Source organism: Falco punctatus, assembly GCF_963210335.1.
Source record: "Falco punctatus genome assembly, chromosome: 14".
Taxonomy (NCBI): Eukaryota; Metazoa; Chordata; class Aves; order Falconiformes; family Falconidae; genus Falco; species Falco punctatus.
In genome coordinates this window covers 21,519,149-21,541,353 of record NC_137594.1, presented here as the reverse complement: position 1 = coordinate 21,541,353, position 22,205 = coordinate 21,519,149, and the positions used below count along the sequence as shown (strand labels likewise).

Below are 22,205 nucleotides of genomic sequence, written 5' to 3'. Positions count from 1 at the left end.
CAAAGGGATCCAATTAGCTTCAGCCAACTCATGCAGAAAGGGCATCTTTTGCAAGAAAAAGCTTTGGACGCAAAGCAGCTCCTAGAAGCAGCCAGGCTGAAGGGGAAGGTCAGCGTAGAAATTACGGTAACGGGTCAGGATGCTCCAGGTTCTCCCACCATCCGTATCCTCCCACAAGGGCTACCACCGTTCCTCCTCCTGCACACTGACAGATGTCCTCCTGCTGGAGTCCCTCTACTCCAGCAATATCATGCAGCAGGATAAATGACTTCTAAAAGCAAAGGTCTGAAGCTATTCACACCATTTAATGGTCAGTCCACGTGAACTGCTCCACTGTAGATGAGGGGAGGAAAGCATCCATGATGAACAGGCTGGAGTTTATCTTTTGTTCAGGGCAAGTATGTGTTTCTGGGTCAGAGCTTTCCTGCAGTGCTGACCTGCTGGGTCTTGCACAGAGGTCCAAACCCTTGCAGACCAAACGCAGCCCAGGGGTCTGCAAGCACCGCACCTCCTGAACTCCGTGGGAGTAGTGCCTCCTTGCTTCAAAGGCAGATTTTTACCCTGTGTTTATCCCAGCCTACAAGGCATGAAAAGGCCTAGGAGGTCACACATTCACTGCTGCAATTTCAGGCAGGATCAAACAGAAAAGCAACAGCTGGGCTGAGTGAGCAAGTCCACGTTTAATTACAAATGGTTTCGGTAATAAGCAAAGGCAAGAACAAAGCCAGTGAAAAAACCTCCCTTTTTCTTCCTGGCTCCTGTTCAGGCCATATAGAAACAGCTGCCTAGAGGAGAATCTCAAATAAGATCCACCAACTATGTTTTTTTCATTTGCAGGATTGCTACAGCCACACTGTTCCCTACGCAACGCTGCTGCGCATTGAGAAGCATCAAGGACCGATGGGCAGATTGCAGCCACTCGTGCCATAGGGCCTGGCTCTGGGCAGGTACTTCCCAGCCTGTGGCTCAACCCCCCGGTTACGTCTCAAGTCACACGTGCACAAGTACACACACACAGTCGTTCTGCAGTAAGCTGCACAGAGGATTTAATTTGCTCTAACATCCTCTGAATATGAAATGGTGGTTGCAAAATAGGATTACTAGCTCAGAGGATGAGGGACCCAGCTCGCAGGTCCTGCCCGGCCCAGGGAGGGGGCAGAGAGCAGCTCTGAGAGCACCAGGTTTCCAGCACCAGCAACCAGCACCCCTCCGTCAGGTCATGCATTTACAACCAGGAGCTACTTTTGCTGCCCCTAAAAGGCTGTGGAGTAGTGGTCAGGATAGGAAATGAGCCCTAAACCACACAGACAGGCAAGAAGGCTTAGTGGCATGGGTGGGGAATGCTTTTTACTGAATGTTGGGAGCCTTCCACCCATCTTTCGTGATAGCAAATCAGAAGGGATCAGTGGGCCCCCTCATCACATCCGATACCTCTGACGGCATCAGTGAGAGCCTAACACAATCCAAGAGCATGACAGAAACGCAGCTGGAACAGAGTATCAACCCCAAACCCCTCCAACAAACCGATCCCCACTGCTGACAAACCGCTGCCTGGCTGGGTGTCACGGGGGGACACGATGGGAATAATGGGAAGGTTGGGAAACCATCACATCCCTGGGAACCAAGGGCTTCTGACCCTTCTAGCAAAGCCTGCTGAGAGAACCGGGTGGGTTGTTTTGTACTCCTGGCTTTAATTACAGCCAAGTGTTTAAGTTATTCTCCTCCAACCACCCCCACGTCCCTCACAAGCACAAATCCAGCTTTTTATAGCACATCCGGTATGGATGTTAAACACATTCAGGAAATGCACTTTCAGCCCCAAACATCCCTTCCCCTGGACCAGTTAGGCTGCGAGGGTTTGTAACGTAGAGATGTGGAACCGGATGTTTGGTTTTGTGACCGCTGCTTTCCTGGATTACTTCTGTCTGTTTAGAGAAGGGAAATTAAATAAATGCAGGGTAGGCTGGCTGCAACCAGAAATAATGAAAACTGCTTGCAAGGTGAAGAAAGAAAAGCCAGATGGAGAGGCCACCCTTAGCTGCTCGAATCCCCTGCACATAGGGCAAGGCTCCTTTTTTTTTTTTTAAAAAAAATAAAATATAGAGCTGACAAAGCTCCTAGGAGCTGACAATGGCTCATGGCACAGTGGGTGTCCACAGGCACATCTAGGATCCTGAATCGCATGTTTTCCACTGCCTTCTGGTGACACTGATGCAGATCGGGGCTCTCCTATAATACACAAGGAAGAAACACATCCTCTCCCCCAAAACTTCTATTTTCAGTAGCCAAAGGGCACCAGCAAAGAACCATCAGGCTACACCAGGCTCTGTCAGTGCCCAGGCGCTGCTCTGGCATGTCACAGAGGCTTGTGGCTCCTTGCTCCAGAGGAGCAGGGCTTGGACAATAGCTTGGATCCAAGTCTAAAACCTGACCTTTGTAATTTTCTTAACACAAGGGACTCGCCTCTGGCTTCAAGGAACACTGCAAGCCTGTTAGTAGTTATCTCACCTGAAAATACCCTGGCTGACTTCCCAGCTGGAAGCATCCTCCTAAGCCCAAAGGCAAGCATGTTTGCTGGCAGTCTCAGGGATCAGTCTCGGATACTATCGCAGCGTGGAAGACTCCCTGGAGCACTCTCAGGCTAGAGGGCAGACACTGGCCAGGCTGCCCCAGACAGTTTCCTGCTAAACCCTTCCAAGAGCACTGGGCTATTCCACACATTGATCAAAACACCACTCTGATGCCTCTGCTGTAGTATCACTGCACAAACCCAGAATATTCAGCAGCAGGTCACAAAACAGAAGGCAAATGGGGCTGTGCTGCATCAGAGTTTGATGCTCTGAAGGCAGGCAAGACATGTGAGCTCAGGGAATTTTTCCTCTCCCTTTCCCACAGCCAGGCCACTGCATATTCTGGCCAAACAACTGTCAGTAGGACATCACACATCAGCAAGATGAATGATGACCTAATTAAGCTGCTTCCAAACTAATCACACTGGAGGAAAGCTAAAGGAGTCCTTAATTTGTTATGTCTTACATTGATCTTTCTTTCTGTATTTAATGTGGATTCTTCACTTTAGATATCTGCAGCGCTAACCCAACCCAGGCTCTGGCTATTTCTCCTGAGCTGTCAGAGGTCCTGCACAAGCAGCTGTGCACCTTTGTAATGAATGACCAGGCTGTGCAGGCCCACTGGCCACCCACCTCCTCCCCTGGGCCAGTAAGATACAGGAGGAAACAGGGATCTCAGCAGAGCAGGAAGGTGAGAAGCCCATGGGGGCTTTCCCAGTGGGCTACCAAAATTTCCCGCACTCAGAGCAGCGGAGCATTTGCTGGGGCAACTGAAAGGCAGGTTTGATGACACGGGACCACCAGCAGCGTGCACAGCAAGGAGCTGCCCTAGCTTCAGCTGCCACCCAAGCCACCACAGATTGAACAAAGAACGCCAGTCCAACTCAGGGCAAGCTTTTTCCAGCACAAAACCCCGTACACAATGCTTAGGTTACAATTAATGAGCTCTGTGGGGATGAACCCTTGTGCAGCGTGAACAACAGCGAGAGACTATGCTCATCTATGCATTCAGTCATCTCGGGGAACAGCAGCTGTCAAGAGTAACACACGCAAATACTATGCTTTCACTACCCTGATCTAACTACAAGCTATGCAACACTTGGCTGGAAAAATGAGTGACAATCCAGCTGCAGCAACTGAGTAACAGCCTATCTGGGGTAAGGCAGCCTTAACTCACACTGGAGAATTGCTCTTCAGCAGACGGGAAGGACAATGTATGTATTTGATGGGTGCTGTTTCTACGTGACCAAATCGTATGCAGCTTATGTCTTTCAACTATAAATGCAAATGACTGAATTAAATAAAAATAATTGTTGGAACACAGAAGCATCTCCTCTATTCCTGAGAAGCAGGTGATCTCCCAAGCTCATCAAGAACCACACAGAGTGGCATGTCAGATGCACAGGGGACCCGACCTCTTTGTATCTTTGACAAGCATTATGATAATATCAGAATTACGTGTCAAAGATTGAACAGATAGTGACAAACCCACATCGAAATGGTATTAAGAGATATTAGAGAACATCAAAGAGGCAAAAGCATATTTCAACTGCTCCCCCAAAGTTCATTGGAAGCCACAGCCCAGCCTGCCATAGCTTTTTATGGTCCCAAGAAGCACCTGTCAAAGGAACTGCAGGCAATCTCAGGCATGTTCCTTGGCTACCTGCAGTTTCATTTGGCTGTTCAAGACATTCAAAACAATATTTCCTTACTAGGATGAATGATTTATGAGGATTGAGAAATTCAAGCCTGAACCTATGAAGTGAGTCACTGGGACTCATGAGTTGCCTCCCTCCCCCCCAAACCATCACACCTTCCAAGCACAGTCTTGCTCCCACTGAAATCCTGCAGAAAACAAATACCTATTAGTTTAAATACCGCAGAGTCTATGTTATTGGCTCAAGTGCCGTCCTCCTCACTAAGGGTCCATACCTGGGCAGAGAAACCACATACTCACCCAGAGACTGTTGGGAGGGAAGCTGGGGATGCTGACTGCCATTTCTCTTGTTGCTTCAGAAAAGATTTAGCTTCTTTTGAGTTTGAGTCCACTTCTTTCGTCACTCTGTTGGAGGAAAAGAGACAAACCAGAGGGTAAGGAAAAGCTATGCTCACAACAGCCAAAAACCAAGGATCCAGCAAGAAAATACAGAAACCAGGTACAGGAGTCCCCACACCACTTGCACAGAGATCACCTCCATTGGCTGCAAGCTGAAGAACATCTCGTTAAGATTTCATTCCAGTGACAAACCCTCTATATTCATGGCAGAAAAAAAAAAAAAAAAAAAAAAAGGAAAACAGTAGCTAATTAGCTCTGGGGGAGGAGAGGAATTTTTTTCTTCAAGCAGGAATGCTTGTTCATTCAAACAGGCCTGTCTCACTAGCAGCTACTAAATGCTCTGCTCAGGTCACTGGGGGCAATTCCAGGCTCTTAATTGGGCTCTTGATTTCCTCATTTGTTGGTCAGTGAGGCAGCTCTTCTGCCACAGCTGTTCTGCCACCCACGTCTTGCAGCCCAAGGCACACAGGCTTGGCAACATCTGCAACCCAAACCAGAGCATAGAAAGTGGCTCTGGGGAAGGGGAACAGGAGAGAAAGCTCTGACGAGGCAGAACGCAGAAATTTGCTCTCATTTTCTAGTTAATTTTTGTTTGAGGCCCTGAGGGCACAGAATATTGAACTTCAAAAAATTGTAAATCCATACCGCATCTACAGCAGGGAATGAATTACAAACATGAGAAAATCTCTAGAAAACCACTCAATAATTAATTGTTAGAAAACCCCAGCTACTTTAGCCCCCTCACTTACAGTGACCTGCCTGCAGCAGCATGGTTTTCATGCTCTCAGTAGCTCTTAATGAGGTTGCCCCGCTTTGCCAACTGAACAGCTTTGCTCCCTTGGAGCACAAGCCTGGGAGCCTCTGCAGGGCCCTGCAGCTCTGGGGGCACAGAGGCAGCCTGACCTACGGCTCAGCCAGCCCAGAAGGCATGGTCCTCCATCCCACCCTCCATCCCAGAGCCTGGGCCTCCGGCTGCACCTGCTGCCAGCAAGCATGGGCAGGCTCGTCCCCGCTCTAGAGCATGTGCTGATGAAAGACCGAAAGCCTCATCGGTCACAGGATCCGCCTTGGTTACAAGTCAGGCTAATTGCTGCTCGCCTCCTACCCACTGACCTGACCCTGCAACTTCCACGTAGAAACCAGCTGATGGACACGCAGAAACCCAAGGAGCTGCAAACCCAGCTGGGTTACTGTGAGGAAGGCGCTGTGGAGCTCGTTAATTCTAGAGGCATTGACGTCCTGAAATCCCTCCTGTACACAACTAGTGCACCCATGTCCCCACCCTGACAGTGAATCAGCACCTGAAAAAGCAGTTAGGGAAGGGAAACTGTTCTTCCTCCTTCTCTGCAGGCTGCAAACACAGTGGAAAAGGCATGTTCAGAAATAAGAATAAATTCTTGTGCTGTACACCTCCTGCTCAGCCACATTCTGCCAGTGCAGGAGGAGATTAACCCTGTTTCCCCCCCTGCATTGTCACATGCCTTTCAAACCAGTGGCAGTCATGTGGATAGAGACAAATCCCATGTTATGAATATTTAGAAGTCTTTGCTGATCAGATTGGAAAGGGGTGGGGTGGGAAAAGGGGGAAAGCAGTACAGAATGAAACAAAAGCCTTGCATCGTCACAATTTAAGACATCCCAAACACACCATCCAGTCACAGCCCTCAGCAACAGCAGTTACATCCCACAGCAGTCATACGCCAAAGGTTACTCTGCACCCATGAAGTTCCTTCAACAGAATAAACTTGGTGTATTCATGCAGCAATTAGCCGGAACTCCCCACAGAGCTCCCCCTCAACCGCAAGTGCTGGGTTCAGATTAATATGATCACACAGCCTATTTATTTTCAAACGCAGCAGCCAAAGAGCCGGCTCTGTTCCCTGCCCAGCTGGGGAGCAGCACAGTTTCTCATGTACTTTGCAGCGCTGGCTCCCGGCATGGTCCCCCCTCCTCCTGTCACCCCCCTGCACTCTTGTGCCATCAGGGTCCACCCTCGGCATGCAGGCAGCATGTGAGCTGCATGAGAAACACCAGGCAGACCCCGAGCACGCAGGGATGTGAGGCGTAATGTAGTAACTGCATACCCTGGAAAAAAACTCTCTCTGTTGGCCTCTGTACAGTCATAGGACCTGCTCCTGGGTTAGATGGCAGCTATTAAATCCTGCACGTTTCTGGGACTTGAAGAGTACAGAGGAGGCAGGGGCTGGGAATGGAAGCAGAGGTCCCAGAAAGCATGCCTTGCCACCAGCTCTGCTTGTTGCACTAAGAGAGAGCCCAGCTCGGCTCCCGCAAGCCTACAGGAATCCAGCAGTTAAACACCTTACAGGATCTGGGCACAACACAATGGGGAACGAGCCTTCACAGCCTGTGGCAGAGCTCTGATCATAACGTAGAGCCCCTTGGTCTTAACCTCATGAGTATCTTCAGCCTTCTCCAAGCCACAGATAAAACTGACTGCTGTCTGTCCTACCGGTTGAGGTAAAGGGAGGCACAAAGCTAAGACGTACATGAAAAGTGGCCCCAGGGATTTGCCAGCCTGCAGTCTGACAGCATTGCATGCTCTTGGTTGGGCCGGCACTACAAGTCACAGCTCTCTGAGCAGCAAGACATTCAGTCCCAGAAAGGGTGAGAAAGGAGAGACCTCTGCCTGCTGAGGCCCCTCAACATGATGCACACGGAGGGTCTGGCACAGCCCTTCAGTGACAGACACTTCAGCAGCAAAGAAATCACTGTTATCCAGGGACACGAGACGGGTTGCTACCAAGGGATTACTAAAGTTTCAATACTTGCATCCTCTACCATCTCAGGGTACCAGCAGCAGTGGCTGGGCACAGAACATAACACCTTGTTCAATTTTTTTTGCTCCCTTTGGCCTGCCAGCAGCTGCTCTAGCATATATTTTTGAAGCTGTCCACTACAGAAACTCAGCTGCAAAGCTGCAGGCAACCTGTTCCACCAGGACTGCCCAGCTGGGGACAGAGGAATGCGTCAGAAATGTAATTAAAAGTGACCTTTCAAGGCAATTCCATCACAAGACCCGCTGATTGCCTCATAAACTGAAACAAAAGCAGCTCTCAGGCAAGCTGCTGCTGGGCTGATGCCAGCTGCAACTCCTGCACCACTCCAACAGGAATGACAAAAGAAAGAATATTAAAGGGCTTTACAAGGTATTAATTCAGGTTATGCACATTCCAACCTTTCCCAAATCCCAGGCCAGGAAGGGGAAAAAAAAAATCCTCTGGTCTGCATTATTATGGAAGACAATGACTCGCCATGTAGAAACCAAAACACTTCTTGTTCTTCATGGGGAGAAATGGGAGCCATTAATCCAGCTGGAAGAAATCACAGTCATTACTAAGGAAAATTACAAGACCTTTCACTTTTAAATACTTGATAAATAACTATTTGCCTGACTGTTTACTGGGATGCTATTCACACATTGTAATCCAGGAACAAACATGAAAATAAGTATATTGTCAGCAATAAAACAAGTAGCTAGTGTCTCGCCCACTTGCAGACCCTGTAATTCACACACAAAACCACTCACACTCATCACTTTCCCGTAAAGATTTCATTATACTGCTGTGCTATTAAACTGCATAATAAGACTTCCAAAACACAGAACAGTTATTAATTTTTTTGGACTGTGCTGGAGCCTGGTAGCAGACAATGCTACTGTACAAGGTGTTGGACAACTGTAAAATAGAAAGGTCTTCCATGTTTAAAAGTTATCGTAAAGAAAACAAGCTAGAAACTAGATCACTAAGTGCCTCTAATACTTACAGGTGTTCTCCTTAGGATCCTTTGTCTCTGAACCAAGCCCAAAGTGGTACCTAAGCATTTAAGCATACCCACCCAGCCAGCCTGTTTTGGGCCCAGTTGTGGGTATGCCACTTCCAGCTTCCACTGAAGAACTGGTCACCCTTCTCTTCCCATTTAAGAACTGAAATGCTGCAACCTTCGTGCATGGAAAAGGCCCCAGTTACGTATGCTGGTCACCAAACCACAAGAGCACAACCCACATGCTGTCATGGGCTGTCCCAGAAGTTGTTCTACAGAGCATACACTTACAGTACTGAACTGCAGCATCCTAATTTTAGAGTAAGTGTTTGATCTGCTCCCAGCCATCCCCTCAGCCACACAAGCAGCTAAAAAGGAGGAGGAATACAGGCTAAAGTGAGCATTGCATTCACACAGCTCCAGCTAATCTACAAAAGGGGCTTAAAACCAAATTGTCATGCTTTGGTTCTTGGCAGAGTAATACCAGCTTTTCTCCTGTGTTCTGGTCTTACACCAGGTGTACAGCTACCAGGTATGAAGAGGAGGGTCCCAATCCATCACATCAACCCACCCCGGCTACCCTGGCACAGCACAACACCCACACCCCAGGAATCGCCCAAGGGCAGTGGTCAGGTGCCTCTAGCACAGCTGAATCCAGCCCTGTTTGCAAGAAACAAAAGTAGCATAAAGCAAACCAAGGCTGTGGAGTGTCAGGAAAGTGCCCGGCTCAGGAGCAAGCAGCACCTGCAAGCCCTTACAGAAGCGCATCAGTGGAGCCGCATCCTTGCAAGGAGGGGAAAAGGAGGCAGGGTCTCAGAGGCAGGACAGAGGAAGCTGGGAAAGACAAACAGCCACATCAAGAAGGCTTGCAGGCTTCTGTCCATAGTCTGTTGTGTAACAGCAATCTCATGTATCCCAAGTGCCAAAATCTCTCCAACTTACCCCCAGGTGGCTCAACACAACCGCATTCTCCTAATCAAAACGCCTGGTGTGCATCGGGCTGAGAAAGCACATGTTCGTATTTGGGTATAAGGGGAGTTGGAACTGAGAAGATGGTTAAGATCCCTAAAAGCAGCAGCACAAAGGTGCCACCTCCCTTGACCTCCATGCTGAGAAAGGGAGAGCAAGAATGGAAGTTCTGGAAAACGCCAGCTCTTCACCACTTGTACTCAGGACATACATTTCTCACTTGGGAAACCTGCCCCAGTTCAGACTTAACACAATTATAAAACTTTCCACACAATCTTAATGTTGTTAGCTCTAGGGAATCACAGACCAAGGCAGGGGGGGAAATGAGGCTAATTATCCTTTTTCAATATTCCCCATCTGTGTTTAGCCTCATTAAGTAGTCCTCTAGCCTTCTGGAATGATCATTTGAGGAAGCAGCAATACTCATCTACAGGTGTTTGTGAAAAAAACTAATCCCTTCTGAGCCAAGAGGAATATTTTGTTTGAGTATTTTTTTGGTGGACCCTTGTGCTTGAGCTGCCATATCCTGGGTGCCTTCTACAGACAGATGCATTGTACAAGGAGCAGGTGCTCCAGCCTGCAAGGTCCTGAAGCTGCTGGAGCATTCAGCACATGTTCTACACCTTCCAGGACAGAATTAAGTCCTCACACATCTGAGCCTCCAGGCTGTATCTGCCTGCACACTGGGTACATATTTTATGCTGGATTACCTGGTGTAAAGCAAATGAGTTAAAATCAATAGGTGCCTATCACTTTTCTAATTTCAAAGTAAAACATTTGTTTTCTCCTTTTCAGAAAAAAACACCAACATTCTCCAAACCTTGCTCTTCAAGCCAGGTGGGAGAAGCTGTTCCCTGGGAAACTGAGCCTATTCCCTGAAGCAACACAGACAAGACCAGGCTGGAGTGACTGATAATTTTGTGCGCTGCCTATCTGCACAGAAGCTGCTGGCTGGTTTTTAAAAAGAAACAAATCTGATTAGAGCTCTCCTGGAGTCAAGCAAGGGCCAAGCTGCCTGCCTGGTGCTGCTCCTCACAGCAGGCATGTGCTGCTCCCCAAGCAGTCTGCCCAGGCTGGATCTCCAACCAATTAATCTGAAAACAAGCAAGAGATGAATGGTATTTTAACATCAATAATGCATAAAAAGTACTTTCTGACATCCACGTCCTAACCTCACAAGCCTTGAAGGAAACAACTGATTTTCCAGCATCTCCTGTATGACAAGGACTCTGTAACAGACATAAAGAAAACATACAGCCAGTGCTGCCACGTGAGATGCTGACCAAGCAGACAGGCCCCTTTTGGGCTTCTGCTTGCTACTTCTGCAAGAAGCTCTCTAAATCCAAAAGGCACTAGTGCTCCAGTTACTGAGATCCCACTGGGGCTTGCAATAGGTAGAGTACATCAAACTCTCTGGAGTAGCTGACCCACAGTCAGGGCACATGCTTTCACCTCCTTGTTGCCTGGAGCTTTATCCACCCCGGTTTTAAGTACCTCCAAGGATCGGGTCTCTGCTTGCTTCTTTGGATAATTATTTTCTGAGCTAGCCCCATTGTACTGCCTCAAAATCCTGCCATGCATTTAGCATTTCAGTTTTTGAGGTATCCCATCGTTTTCATTTGTGCCTTCCAGAAGGATTAAATTCAAATTATGGAATACACCTCCAAGGCAAGCAATCCAGGTGAACTGATGCAGCTGCTGTACGTGCGAGCATGACAGTCCTCTGACCTTGTTAACCATGACTTGCAAATACGCCAAAAGCAAGAGATCCCTGCGATCCCACAACTCCTGCAAAGCAGCACAACGTTCACGTTACAGGTCCCTTCTCTTGCTGAAAGAAGGACTGTTGTAGGTCCAGAGACAGGGGTTCAGAATTCACTTACAGCTATGAACACCGGACACAAAGGTTACACAGATCGTAACAGGAGCCAACACACTACAAAGTAGAAGCATCCCCATGGGGAAAAGGCCAGACTAAGCTTGACTCAGTCTGTAATGTGTTAATGAGATAGTAAGGCAGCAAACAGCTTTGCCTTCCCTTCAGGCTAACACAGAAACACTCTTGCTTCAGAATCATTCAGTTACAAAAAAAAAAAAAAAAAAAAAAAATCCATCTTGCAAGCTGCACTTTCCGGCAGGGGAAACCCCAGGCCCAAGGGCTGCAAAGCAGGCTCTGCCAGCATCTCACCAGACATCAAAAGCCTTTTTCTGAGCCTGGAGCTGTCAGGAATGAAGCAGCAGCTTGGAAGCAAAAGAAACAGGGCAAGCAGCAAAATGCTGGGACTGGATCTGAGGCCCATGTGATGAAGGCATGAACAGAGGGCCAGAAGATGCCCTTACTAATAGCAAAAGAGCCCCTGTGAGACCTAAACAGGTCACTAAGCACCTTCTGTTTCCAGTTTTTTAAAAGGCAGGAAATTGCCTGAGAGCCAGGTACAGAAACAATGTCTCCTCCCTTACCTGCTGGAGAAGGGTGGGACTGTTACTGAAGTATTTCCACACTAACTACACAGAACACAGGCAGAGAACACTTGAACACGAAGATGAGAGAACGCAGCTGGTCATCCAGTTCCCAAAGCTGATCCAGTGCCCAGATACCACGGATTTGAAAGACCTAGAAACGCCCAAGTTAACCTGGAGGTCAAGCGATCATTTTGGAGATGCTCGGAGACCCCTCCCACCTTTGGAGATCCCAGCTGAGCCTTCCTTTTCATCACACTGACTGCCAGCAAAAATGCACAAATGAAACCAGCGCACATCAATTATTTCTTTAAAAGCATCAAGCCATATCAGAAGCAGAAGACGACTTTCAGCTGGGGATCTGCTCAGTCACTTTGGGATTTTCAAGAGCACTGTAAGATAAAGGAAGACGACAGGAGTCAGCATGGTGGCAAATGCCAGACAACAGTGGACAAAGCTGGCACTACTGTGTAACGCTTTGCAAGTCACAGCCCCTCTGTGCTTCAGCTTCCCCGTCTAAGCAGGAGCCTCATCTGCACATCTACTAATGAAAATCCTGAATAGAAGCTGTTCGTTAGGCCGTTCCCCTTCTCCAAGCACATTAAGCAGAACATAACATAATTTACTTTAGAAGCAAGTGCTCTGGCTTAGAGTTCTGGCTAGGTTTGTCACACCGTTTATGAAGTTTTAATTTCTGCAGCTGCCTTTGAGAAAGGCAAATGCCTAGTGAGTGAACCAGCACACAACGCAGCTCCTGCTCACACTTAATGACCTCATCTCTGGGCCACCATCGTGCCAGTCAGCACTGCACAACATCAAGACTCCCCAGGGAAATTCTTAAGCATCAGGGAATGGATGCACACAGAGGAAAGGTTATCAAAACACGCCCCCAAGACCCTTTAATGTTTAAGCATCTTTTGAAAGGTAACATATTTTCACTTACGGGCTTCCAAAAAAAAAAAATAAAAAATCAATAGCTGTTTCTTAAATTGGAAAAAGCCAATATAAACTGTGGGTAACTGAGGCATGTTCTGACCTCTAAGAATAACAACAGCATAAGGACAGGCACAGGCTGCTGCCTACAGTTCATTATGCCAAAATCAGCATTTTGGTGCTCGTTTGTAGATGAGCAACCAGTCACTTTTTAGACTGCCACCTCTAAACAGCGGTCACATTGATATTCCATGTAATTCTAGGTCATTTGATTTGTCTTATGGTCCCAAGGCACCATCTGCAGGCTCCTACTGCTTAGACTAAATTTCTGGAAAAATCTTAAAAGCCAAGGTGTTTGCACTGTGCAAGCCTCATTGAGCAAGTGGTATGTCACTGGAAAGCGGCTAGAAAACATTTCTCTAGAACCCCTTAGTCAAGGAAGACTGAAGATAAAACATCTGGTCATCAACATGAAACAAAAGTCCTCTGAGGGGCTGGACTTTGGAAAGGCTTCTCGAGGGGCTACTGAAATTCACTTGTCTTACTTTTCCTAACACTTCCTTGCTACGGTAGTCAAGGCTATTGCAAAAAGCACACAAAAACCCAAGTGGTTTCTTCCTCTGCCTCTGTTAGTTCAGTTCATTGTCTCCCATATCTAGTCTGACGATACCTGTCTATCTCACCTGGTGGAAACTGTGTATCATTTGCTATCCCCATGGGACAAAAGGCCAGGCTTTCCAAACATAAGGCTTCAGGACATAGGTTCTGGTGATGCTCACCTGCCTTCTCACTCGCATGTATAAGCAATACAGCAAAAGCTTTTGCAAAAAAGCACATATGGCACACGTTACACACATATCAGCCTTGATCTAACATGTACCACACCACCTACAGCATCAGTAAGAGATGCACACCCAAGCTACTGATCTTTCTTCTGATTTTAAAAGCAACTGTCCTTCACTCAGCACTTGCAAAAGCCCATGAACACAAAACAAATGACCAAGATTCACACCCAGCAAGAGAGCGTGAGCATGCTGTCAACCCCTTGCTATTACTCATCTGCTGAGTTTCCTGAAAAGCATCGCAAGGTAAGGAGCGAGTTAATGGCATTACATGTTCTCCCAGTGCTAATTAGCCTAACACATCTGACTGAGCCATGCTGAGACAGTGGAGCAAGAACGCAGATGGACAATTACACATTTTTAAAATTGCTCTCTGTGCCAGCTCTAAATCTTGAGACTTGTGGGAGTAAATTCCCTGGTCTTTTTACCCCTTCCCTTGAAATATTAACTCTATCAGCCTCAGCATTCTCCCACCCCTGCTCAAGGCTTGCCAGGAAGAAGCAGAAGCAGCAGCCATTGTTCAGACAGCTACCTTAACCGTCTTCAAAGCAAAGCAATAAAATAGGTGGTAGTCTCCCAAACTCCTTGGCTTACACCTCCTTTTTTTCTCATCTTTGTCACATTTGGTTGGTCTCAGTTGTCATGTAAGGAGCAGAGGACAGCACAGCCACCGAGAAGGAAATCGGAGGCTGAACAAGGACTTTGGAAAACTCAGGCTGTTCTCAAATGTCCAATCTGCTTTTCCTGCAGCCATTTCCACCTGTTATCTCCTAAAAAGGGTCAGGATCAAAGGGCTGAAGCTCTGGAGGACAGCAGACCTGGGGTTAGAAAGTGAGCAGTCTAGGATATAGGTGTCTATTCAACAAGCACACGAATGAGATAAGATTAAAAAAAAAGAAAGCCCGAATTTCAGTGGTGAGAGGCAGCATCAAGAAAATCCCAAGCAGCAGCACTGTACAACTGCAGAGAACTGAATTATAACCTCATCTCTGCTGCGCACAGGTCAGCACTTCTCCTTGCCACGAGGGAATAAATCAGTCCTTAACCAGCTCTGCACGGCTCTCCTGAGCAGCTCACCAAGGTGAAGAGTCCAGCAGCTCAGCTAACGCCACAGACTGGGCTCAGACGTTACCACCCCACCTAATCAGGCCTAAGTTAAAGGGTATTTTGAACCTCGATTACTTCATGGGACACCAAAAAATGAAGCTCTGGCCACAGCCTGCAGCCCTGCCTGCCCAATTCCCCTCATCAACAGTATTCTTGTACAAAGGAGATCTGCATTATTGGCCAAGAAGAGGCTTTTATTAGCACAGGCAAGACACCTGGTAAGAACCTGCCCTCAGCCACCTCCCTTCACCTTCACTTTTCCTGCTCCAAAGGTCATGAATTCCATCAGCAAAACCCACCAATCCAACTTAAGAACAATCTCCTCCAAATAATCTTTTTTCTTGAAGCCTTAAGGTAGGCTGAAAACCTGTGAAGCAGCAACACAGAATAAGCAATGAGGGTTTTTTCCAGGACATCCTAGGTGATAACCATTTACAAACAGTAACAGAAAAAAGTCAGGTTCTTTTACCCCACACTTCAGCTGCGGCAGATGAAATATCAGCTTCAGCCAGTATAAACCCCAGTAATTACTAGAATGATTTACGTTTATAACTATTTGGTTCTTAATCGGATACAAAGCTTTAAAGAGGTACATAAAGTATTTTGCTTTTAAAATGTAACAGCTGCACTGTGAACCATCAGCTTATCTTCCCTAACCTAGAACACAAGCTGCCTCTCAACTCTGCTCAGCACACGGAGCCAGCACGACTCGTGTACTCACAGCACGGTGGACATGCAAATAAAGCGGTCATATTGCGGCAGACCACAGGCTATTCTAAGCCACAGAACTGGGCTCCCACAGGAGTCAACAGCAGGGAGTGCCTACCCAGAGGTGGAGTTCATGTCTCGCGTATAACGGCCCAGACAAATCTATCTGACCTGATTTTGCCCGGTTCCTTCTACAAAACTATATGAACTTTTCAGTATTCATTATATCCAGCAGCAAGTCACGTACTCAGCGTGACGCTGCTTATTGCCCGTTACGTTTGGCACTGGCCTTTCCTGGTTTGATTTGGTACACGCCACGCACAGGTTAAGCTGGGACACCTGGGTATCCTGAGCCATGAGATCCAGGAGCCCCTGTGAACCAGTGGATGTCACCAAACCTAGTATACCTCGTGTTTCATATTGCCAAACGGGCAATAACAACACTTCTTTAAAGAAGTGCTTTGAGATGCATGGACAGAAGGTTCTGTAGGAAAGCTAAGAATTTGTTCCTCTTTACATCTGTAAAGCCTTCAAGGACTTCAAACACATCAGAGCGCTTTCTGCTCCTTTGTATGTACCTCTGGACTAAATGCCTTATTAAAAGCAATCTAAAAAAGCAAATAATAACCATGGAATTGGGTCATCATCTGTCCCTTGGAGCAAGAAAAAAAGACCACCGTAAATCAGGTGATTTTCACAGCTGTGAATTTAAGCTGAGAGCTCTCCTCGCAAGAGCACTGCGCAGAGCTTGCTGCCCCACCAAACATGGGCATTCCAGCACCGAGTTTCAAAGCAACAGTAAGCTTTAATCATGCAAACACTAAAGAATACTTTCAGAAGCAGCCTGAATTAATCAGGGAACAGGCACCTAAGAAGCAGATAAAGATTACCAAGCTCAACCTGAAAAGATGAGCTTCAGTCAAACTCGGCAAAATCTCACCCATCTGTTCAGCCTTCAAATATGAAAGTAACTCAAGAGTTTACCGGACAAACATTTACCCATTATTCAAGGTCTCACAGTGAACGCCCAGCTGCCTGGCTCTAAGTACTTCAGGTTCAGGGCTCTGTGGTCTGGCAATTTCTGTCATAGCAGTAAGGATGATGCCTTCAGCACTTATCAGCTGCTCAGCAGGAGGAAGATAGGCAGCGTGCAAGAAAGTACCAGCTGGATCTTTGCACTCGCTTATCTCAGCATCTAGACAGCAGAAGGGAGCTCACACTGCAGACATGAAAAGGAGATCTTAAACCTCTTCCTGAAATATTTCTACATGGATCCAGGCCCAGCATGCTGCCAGAGGCCATACAGCTTGCATGACAATTCTGGCCCCCAATGGGGCAAGAAGCCAGGAGTTATTCACATCACAGGAACACCTGCCAGACACAAAAGCACTGAAAGAAATGGGTTCAGAGCATGCAAACACAGTGCAGAAGCTTAAGAAAAAAAGCTCAAGGGTTAATGTAAAAACTGGTTCGCATTGCCTCCGAGAAGTTTGCTAATTGCCACCTACCAGCGTGAGGACTGAGCAGGAAGGGACCACAACGCAGAGGTCTGAGGCCATTGCCCAGCTTGCTGGGAGTCTTTCTGGATCCCAGACTGACACTGATGGTGAAGATAGCCTTGTGGGAAAGTAAAGGGAGCAGTGACAGGAATGCCTCACCAGATTTCAGGAAAAGAGCAGGGCTCTCTCCAGTGACAGATGGCAGAGTGGAGCCCTGCTATGGCTTTGCTTTGGCTTGCCTGCTTTGTTCATGCACGCAGGGGAAGTGGCAGAAAGTCACCGAAGCAGCACAAGCCACAGTTTTGCCAGCACAACGCAACACTATCTGCACAGCTCAGCAACTCTGCAGTACCAGGAAGGCATTCCCACCAAAAGAATAACCCAAGTGTGTAAAACTTTGCATTTAAACCACAGGAACCACTCAGAAATATAAAGCTTCTAGTTTTGAGTCCTTTACTTGGAACGTGCAATGTATGAACAAAGCAGGGTGCCAAACACAGGCCTCCCATCCCTGAATTAGCATCAAGCCAGATACCAGTACTCCTCTCAACTTCATTTTGCCTCCTGCGAGCCAAATGAAGGTACACGAAGAGGTTTCAAACCAAAACCTGCTTCTGCCAGCATTCAGTGACCTGACTTTGCTCGTCCATCACAAGCTGTCATGCTGACTGCGATTGATGCCATGGGGCTGGGCCAGCGCCATGTGCATGAGCTGCATTCTGTGGCATTCCTGGACAGGCACAAAGTTGACTTTCATGGAAGGAGCACAGAAGAACCATTTTGATACACTGAGCACAGCAGCCATTTAAAGAAAGCCAAAGGCCAATGTAGTTTGGAGTGCCAAAAAGAAAACAAGTTTCATCATACAGCAATTACATTTTGCAATAGATAAACCCTGGCACCAGGGATGTGATCCCCCATTAATGCAACCACACGTCCTGCATCGTGAGGCAAGTTCATAAACCAGAGGCTTCAAAGGAGCTTCAATCTCCTCTGCCAGTAAGATATGACTTGAACTTCCATTTAGATGCTGAACTGCCTTTGCAAATTGCTCCCGCTACCCACAATTACAGCCATTTGGGTGACAGTCACCTGCTGCTCCTAATCTATTTAACACCAGGGAGGAATGAAAAGCAGGCAGAAAAGTCACAACTGGAAAACACCAAGATTAGTTAAAGATTGCTCCTAGCTCCAGGATTCAACAGCTTCGGTTTTACAAGGCAAAACTAAATCATGCATTTTGTAAAATTAAAAGCCAGTAAATTTAATTCTTTATTTGGTAATTGGTAATTTGTAATACTCTGAACCTGAAGTTCAGCATTAGCAAGTGATACAAGCATGGACTAATCAAAATGGACATTAAATGCTACAATAACCTACAGGGGAGTTGACAGCTTAAACAGGAAGGTCTTTCACTATTCTAGTATAGCCCTGTAGCTGGAGATCTCTGAAAGAGACTTCTACTACTCCAGTCACGCAGAAGAGACGATACCATCTTCTTACAGGAGAAAATAAATTGTTCTGCAACATGAGATCAGGGCTAAATGATCTTCTGTTAAGAGCTTCAGTGAGCAGACTGTCAAAATTTGTGTCCTGAATCTATCAGTGCTTAAATACTGATCTAAATTCTTCTCAAGCTTTCAAAAGAGCAACACTCAGAAGTAGCCTCAAACCATTTAGAAAGGAAAGCAACAGAGACAGCTCTCTCATTTCAGTTCTTTCAGTCCAGAAATGCACACAACTAGCGTGTGTTGGCCTTTGTAACCAACAATTTGCCAGCTGCTTCCCCAGGCAAGGAAGTTTGCGTTTGGTATTCAGAACATTTGCAAACGTTAGGGTGGTGCAAAGACAACCCTCCTGCTATTCTAAAGAAAATGCAGCCCTCTGGCCCTCACCTACTGCCTTACAGGAAAATGCCAGTAGCTGTAAGCAGTGATAACTCCTTATATCCTACCCACCGCTAACAGTGTAACGCATTTAGAGATGCAAGATGTAGCAAACAACACAAAAGCTTCAGCTCTGAGTATCACAAAAATCAAAGGGGCAAACACACACTGAAAGATTTTTCTGTTCTCAAACTGCTAAAGAAAGTAGCATGTTGTAACTGGCACCAGCAGAAAACAGTCCTCCAGACCTCGTTACAAACTTTCTGTTGCTGGTTCTGCAACCTGTTGATACAGCTGCCGTAAACAAAATACCCTTCCTGGTTTGCAGGCTTAGAGCCCCATGGTTGCCCAGGCTTCAGCTTTTGCCTCTTGGATCAAAAATTACTAGAAACTTGTATTGATTCCTTTGCAGTTCCCCAAGGGAAAGAGTCAGCACTGAGCACTACAAAGGACAGTGGAAAAGCAACTAGTGCTGAAGAATATGCCTTTAACTTAGTTACAGCTATTAAGAAACTACAGAGAAGATGCTTATGTCAAAAGCACAAACTCAGCATCTAGGAGCCCTGGACAAGTTCCGTTCACATAAGACAAACCACTTTTTGAAGGACAGAGAAAGTTTCTCTGACCCCTCCAACTAACATTACCAACAAAAGCAGGAGCAGCACTGGTGAAGCTAATCTGTAACCACCACGCAAAATCTAGAATGCCAGAATCTGACCAATGCCTGAGTAATTCTATGCTCAAATCATAATTATCCAGGGTTCTTTTCACTGAGGCAGGTAAACAAGAAGCTTCAAGGCAGACATTTTTACCAGGCCCCTACTTTAAAGGGTCCTATACTTCACAAAAAATTACACAAAAACATTTTCTTTCCACAAGTGGGAGACCCCTGTTCTGAAATCAGCCTACAAGGCAAGCTTCCCTGTCAATCAACCCCGTCCTGTAAGTGATGTGCTTATGTTAGGACATGACACTCAACCTATAACACACAGATGGATGTGTCCAGACTTCAGATAAGATCACACGCTGTTTTCATGCAACCCCAAAGCACCAGGAATGCAGTTCCGCCATATGCCACCTGATGTGTCAGAACACAACCAGGCTTTTGCATGACAGCCCTGTGATCCTACAGCTTCAGCTATTCTTACCTGGTAAGACATCGTGTTTTAACCAGAAAAAATACAGGGAAAATGGGGACAAACAAGCTAGCAGCTGAGGACAGGAGCATGCATCAGAAGACAAAACTTCTGTCTGTAGTTCTGCCACAGATTTTCATCTGTCCACAGGGAAAAACTTAGCCTTTCCTTTGTAGGAAGGGTACGACAGATACTCTCTCTCAGAAAAGCTGCAGTTCTTTGTCATTTCATCAGTGAACGAAGGGTATTTCTACAGCCTGGATTATGCAGGGAGATAGGGAAGTCGCTACTATGGCTCACGGCTCTCAGGTTTTTCAAACAGCTCAGGCAGCAGTACTGACATGAAAAGCAAGAGCAGCAGAAAACCCTGCTCTCCTTTTCCTCCTGCAGATGAGGCAGCGTGGGTGTTATTGCTGGGAACTGCTGCCCTCTGCTGCCACGCAAAATACAGGCGAAAGTCTCATCTGACAAAACCAGGTTTACAGCTACTTACTTAAAAAAAAAAAAAAAAAATACACAAAGAGGTCACAGGGCACTCAGGTTTCAAGTGGGCTCACCCAGGCCCCTCAGTTCACATGTTTGTAAAACGCCTGCCCCTTTTTACAGCGCATCTCAAGAGGCATCTTGCAAGCCAAACTCAGCCTTAAGGATGATTTTACCCAGCCCATCACCTTTGTCGCAACTGTTTCAGCGAGAAAAGCACTAAGCTATTAGTCCGTTCAGCAAAACTGTCTGCAGATGTTTGCAGTGGATTGTGAACATCACCAGGGTCAATGCCAGCAAAAATCCTGCCCCCAGCACAGGACGTGGACCAGACTGAAGGCATAAAATGCATTACGTCATCCCTGTGGGGCCATATGCAGTTCTCTCCTTGTCCCAGCCTTCACAGTGGCAGTGCCACCAGGAAGCTTTGCCAACCATTTTAAACACTGTCCAGATGGGGAAACTGAAGTGAATCCACAGGTGTATTTTGAAGCCGAGTAAAGACCAAGGTCTGCATACAAGCATACTCTGCAGCCCTTGGGCAGAAAAAAAGTCTCAGCCTCATTTTCCTGGAGGTCTGTATGTACTCATGATAAAAAAGAACAAGTATAAAGGAAAAAGGAGAAGGTACCCCATGTTTCACAGCACACTTCCAGCCTGCCCGCAGAAAAGCAGCGCCCAGTTTGCACTGAACCCATAGCAAACAGGTCACATCTGCCAACTTACCTGACTTCCTCACCAGCGAAATCAAATGTTTTGGTGATTGTCACTTTTCCTGAATCTTTTGGCTTCTCCTGAAGCTTGTTTCCACTCTTCTCTTCTTCAGCCTACAAAATACACAAAGGAGAAAGCAAAACAATGCATTTGTGGAGTCAAGCCAAATTATCACTCCAAGGGGCCAAGGACCCAATGCAGACCTCAGGTAGCACTACAATTTAGGCTGGATGGTCAAAGCAAGTCACCCACAGACAAGAAAAAGGAAACAAATGCCCCTGTCACCAGAAGGAAATTCCCTGCTTTGGCTCCAGGCTCTCACTGGAGCTCAAGGATCAAAACAGACCCAAAACAAGATGTGAAATTGTAATTACATGTAGGAAGGAGCAAGAATACACTACTGTGGTTCAGCAAGCAAGCAAAAGCCTGACTCAGTTCTCCCAGACTAAGCATCACCAGACAATAAAGCTGCCAGGGTGGTGGATTATGCAGAAATACATTTATTTTTACTCAAGAATATAGAAGAACACAAACCCATCAACAGGAAAAGCAAGGCTGGCTGACCTCCATAGAGAACCCTGAAGATATTAAATTACTTGTCCATAATGCCTCTTTAATTTGAGAAGGAAATACTTTTATTAAGCAATTCATCAACAACGCCTCTTAATTTACTCAGTCACAACTACAGCTTTTAACAGCATGCATAAAAAAACCCTCAGACCCTATAAATAATCAAAATAAACCCAAAATTCTTGCTCTAAATCAACCACACACCAGTGAAGATGTTCAAGCGGACAACTTAAGTCCAAATTAAGAAGTTCACAAAGAGAATGGAGGAACTGCATCTCCCCATAAATTATTTTAGGCTATGAAGGAACTTGCAAAGACCACCCACATTTTAGCCATCTGCCCATAAAAGTAGAATTGCTCAGAAAAGAACTTTTCCTTTCCTCCCTGATTCTACCTCTAACCATCTCAGCTGTTCATCCAGTAACAAGTGAGGCGGAGAGAAGCTGGAGGGTTCAGATTAAAAGGACTCCTCCTTCTAAAAGTTGCAAGCAA

At 46.5% G+C, this 22,205-nt stretch overlaps 1 protein-coding gene across 6 annotated transcripts in view; it reads right to left on the bottom strand.

Annotated features, from left to right (window-relative positions):
• CFDP1 (craniofacial development protein 1) overlaps positions 1–22,205 on the bottom strand; it is a 66,811-nt gene that overhangs the window by 42,529 nt on the left and 2,077 nt on the right. For all 6 annotated transcript variants that reach the window (XR_013931914.1, XM_080410897.1, XM_080410901.1 and 3 more), the window contains exons 4-5: positions 21,156–21,256; positions 4,528–4,632 (exon numbers count right to left, since the gene is read on the bottom strand). Coding sequence is in view for 5 of the 6 variants with exons in the window: in XM_080410897.1 (XP_080267023.1) it covers positions 4,528–4,632; positions 21,156–21,256 (206 nt within the window). In the remaining variant the exon portion in view is untranslated. The remainder of the gene's footprint in view (positions 1–4,527; positions 4,633–21,155; positions 21,257–22,205) is intronic.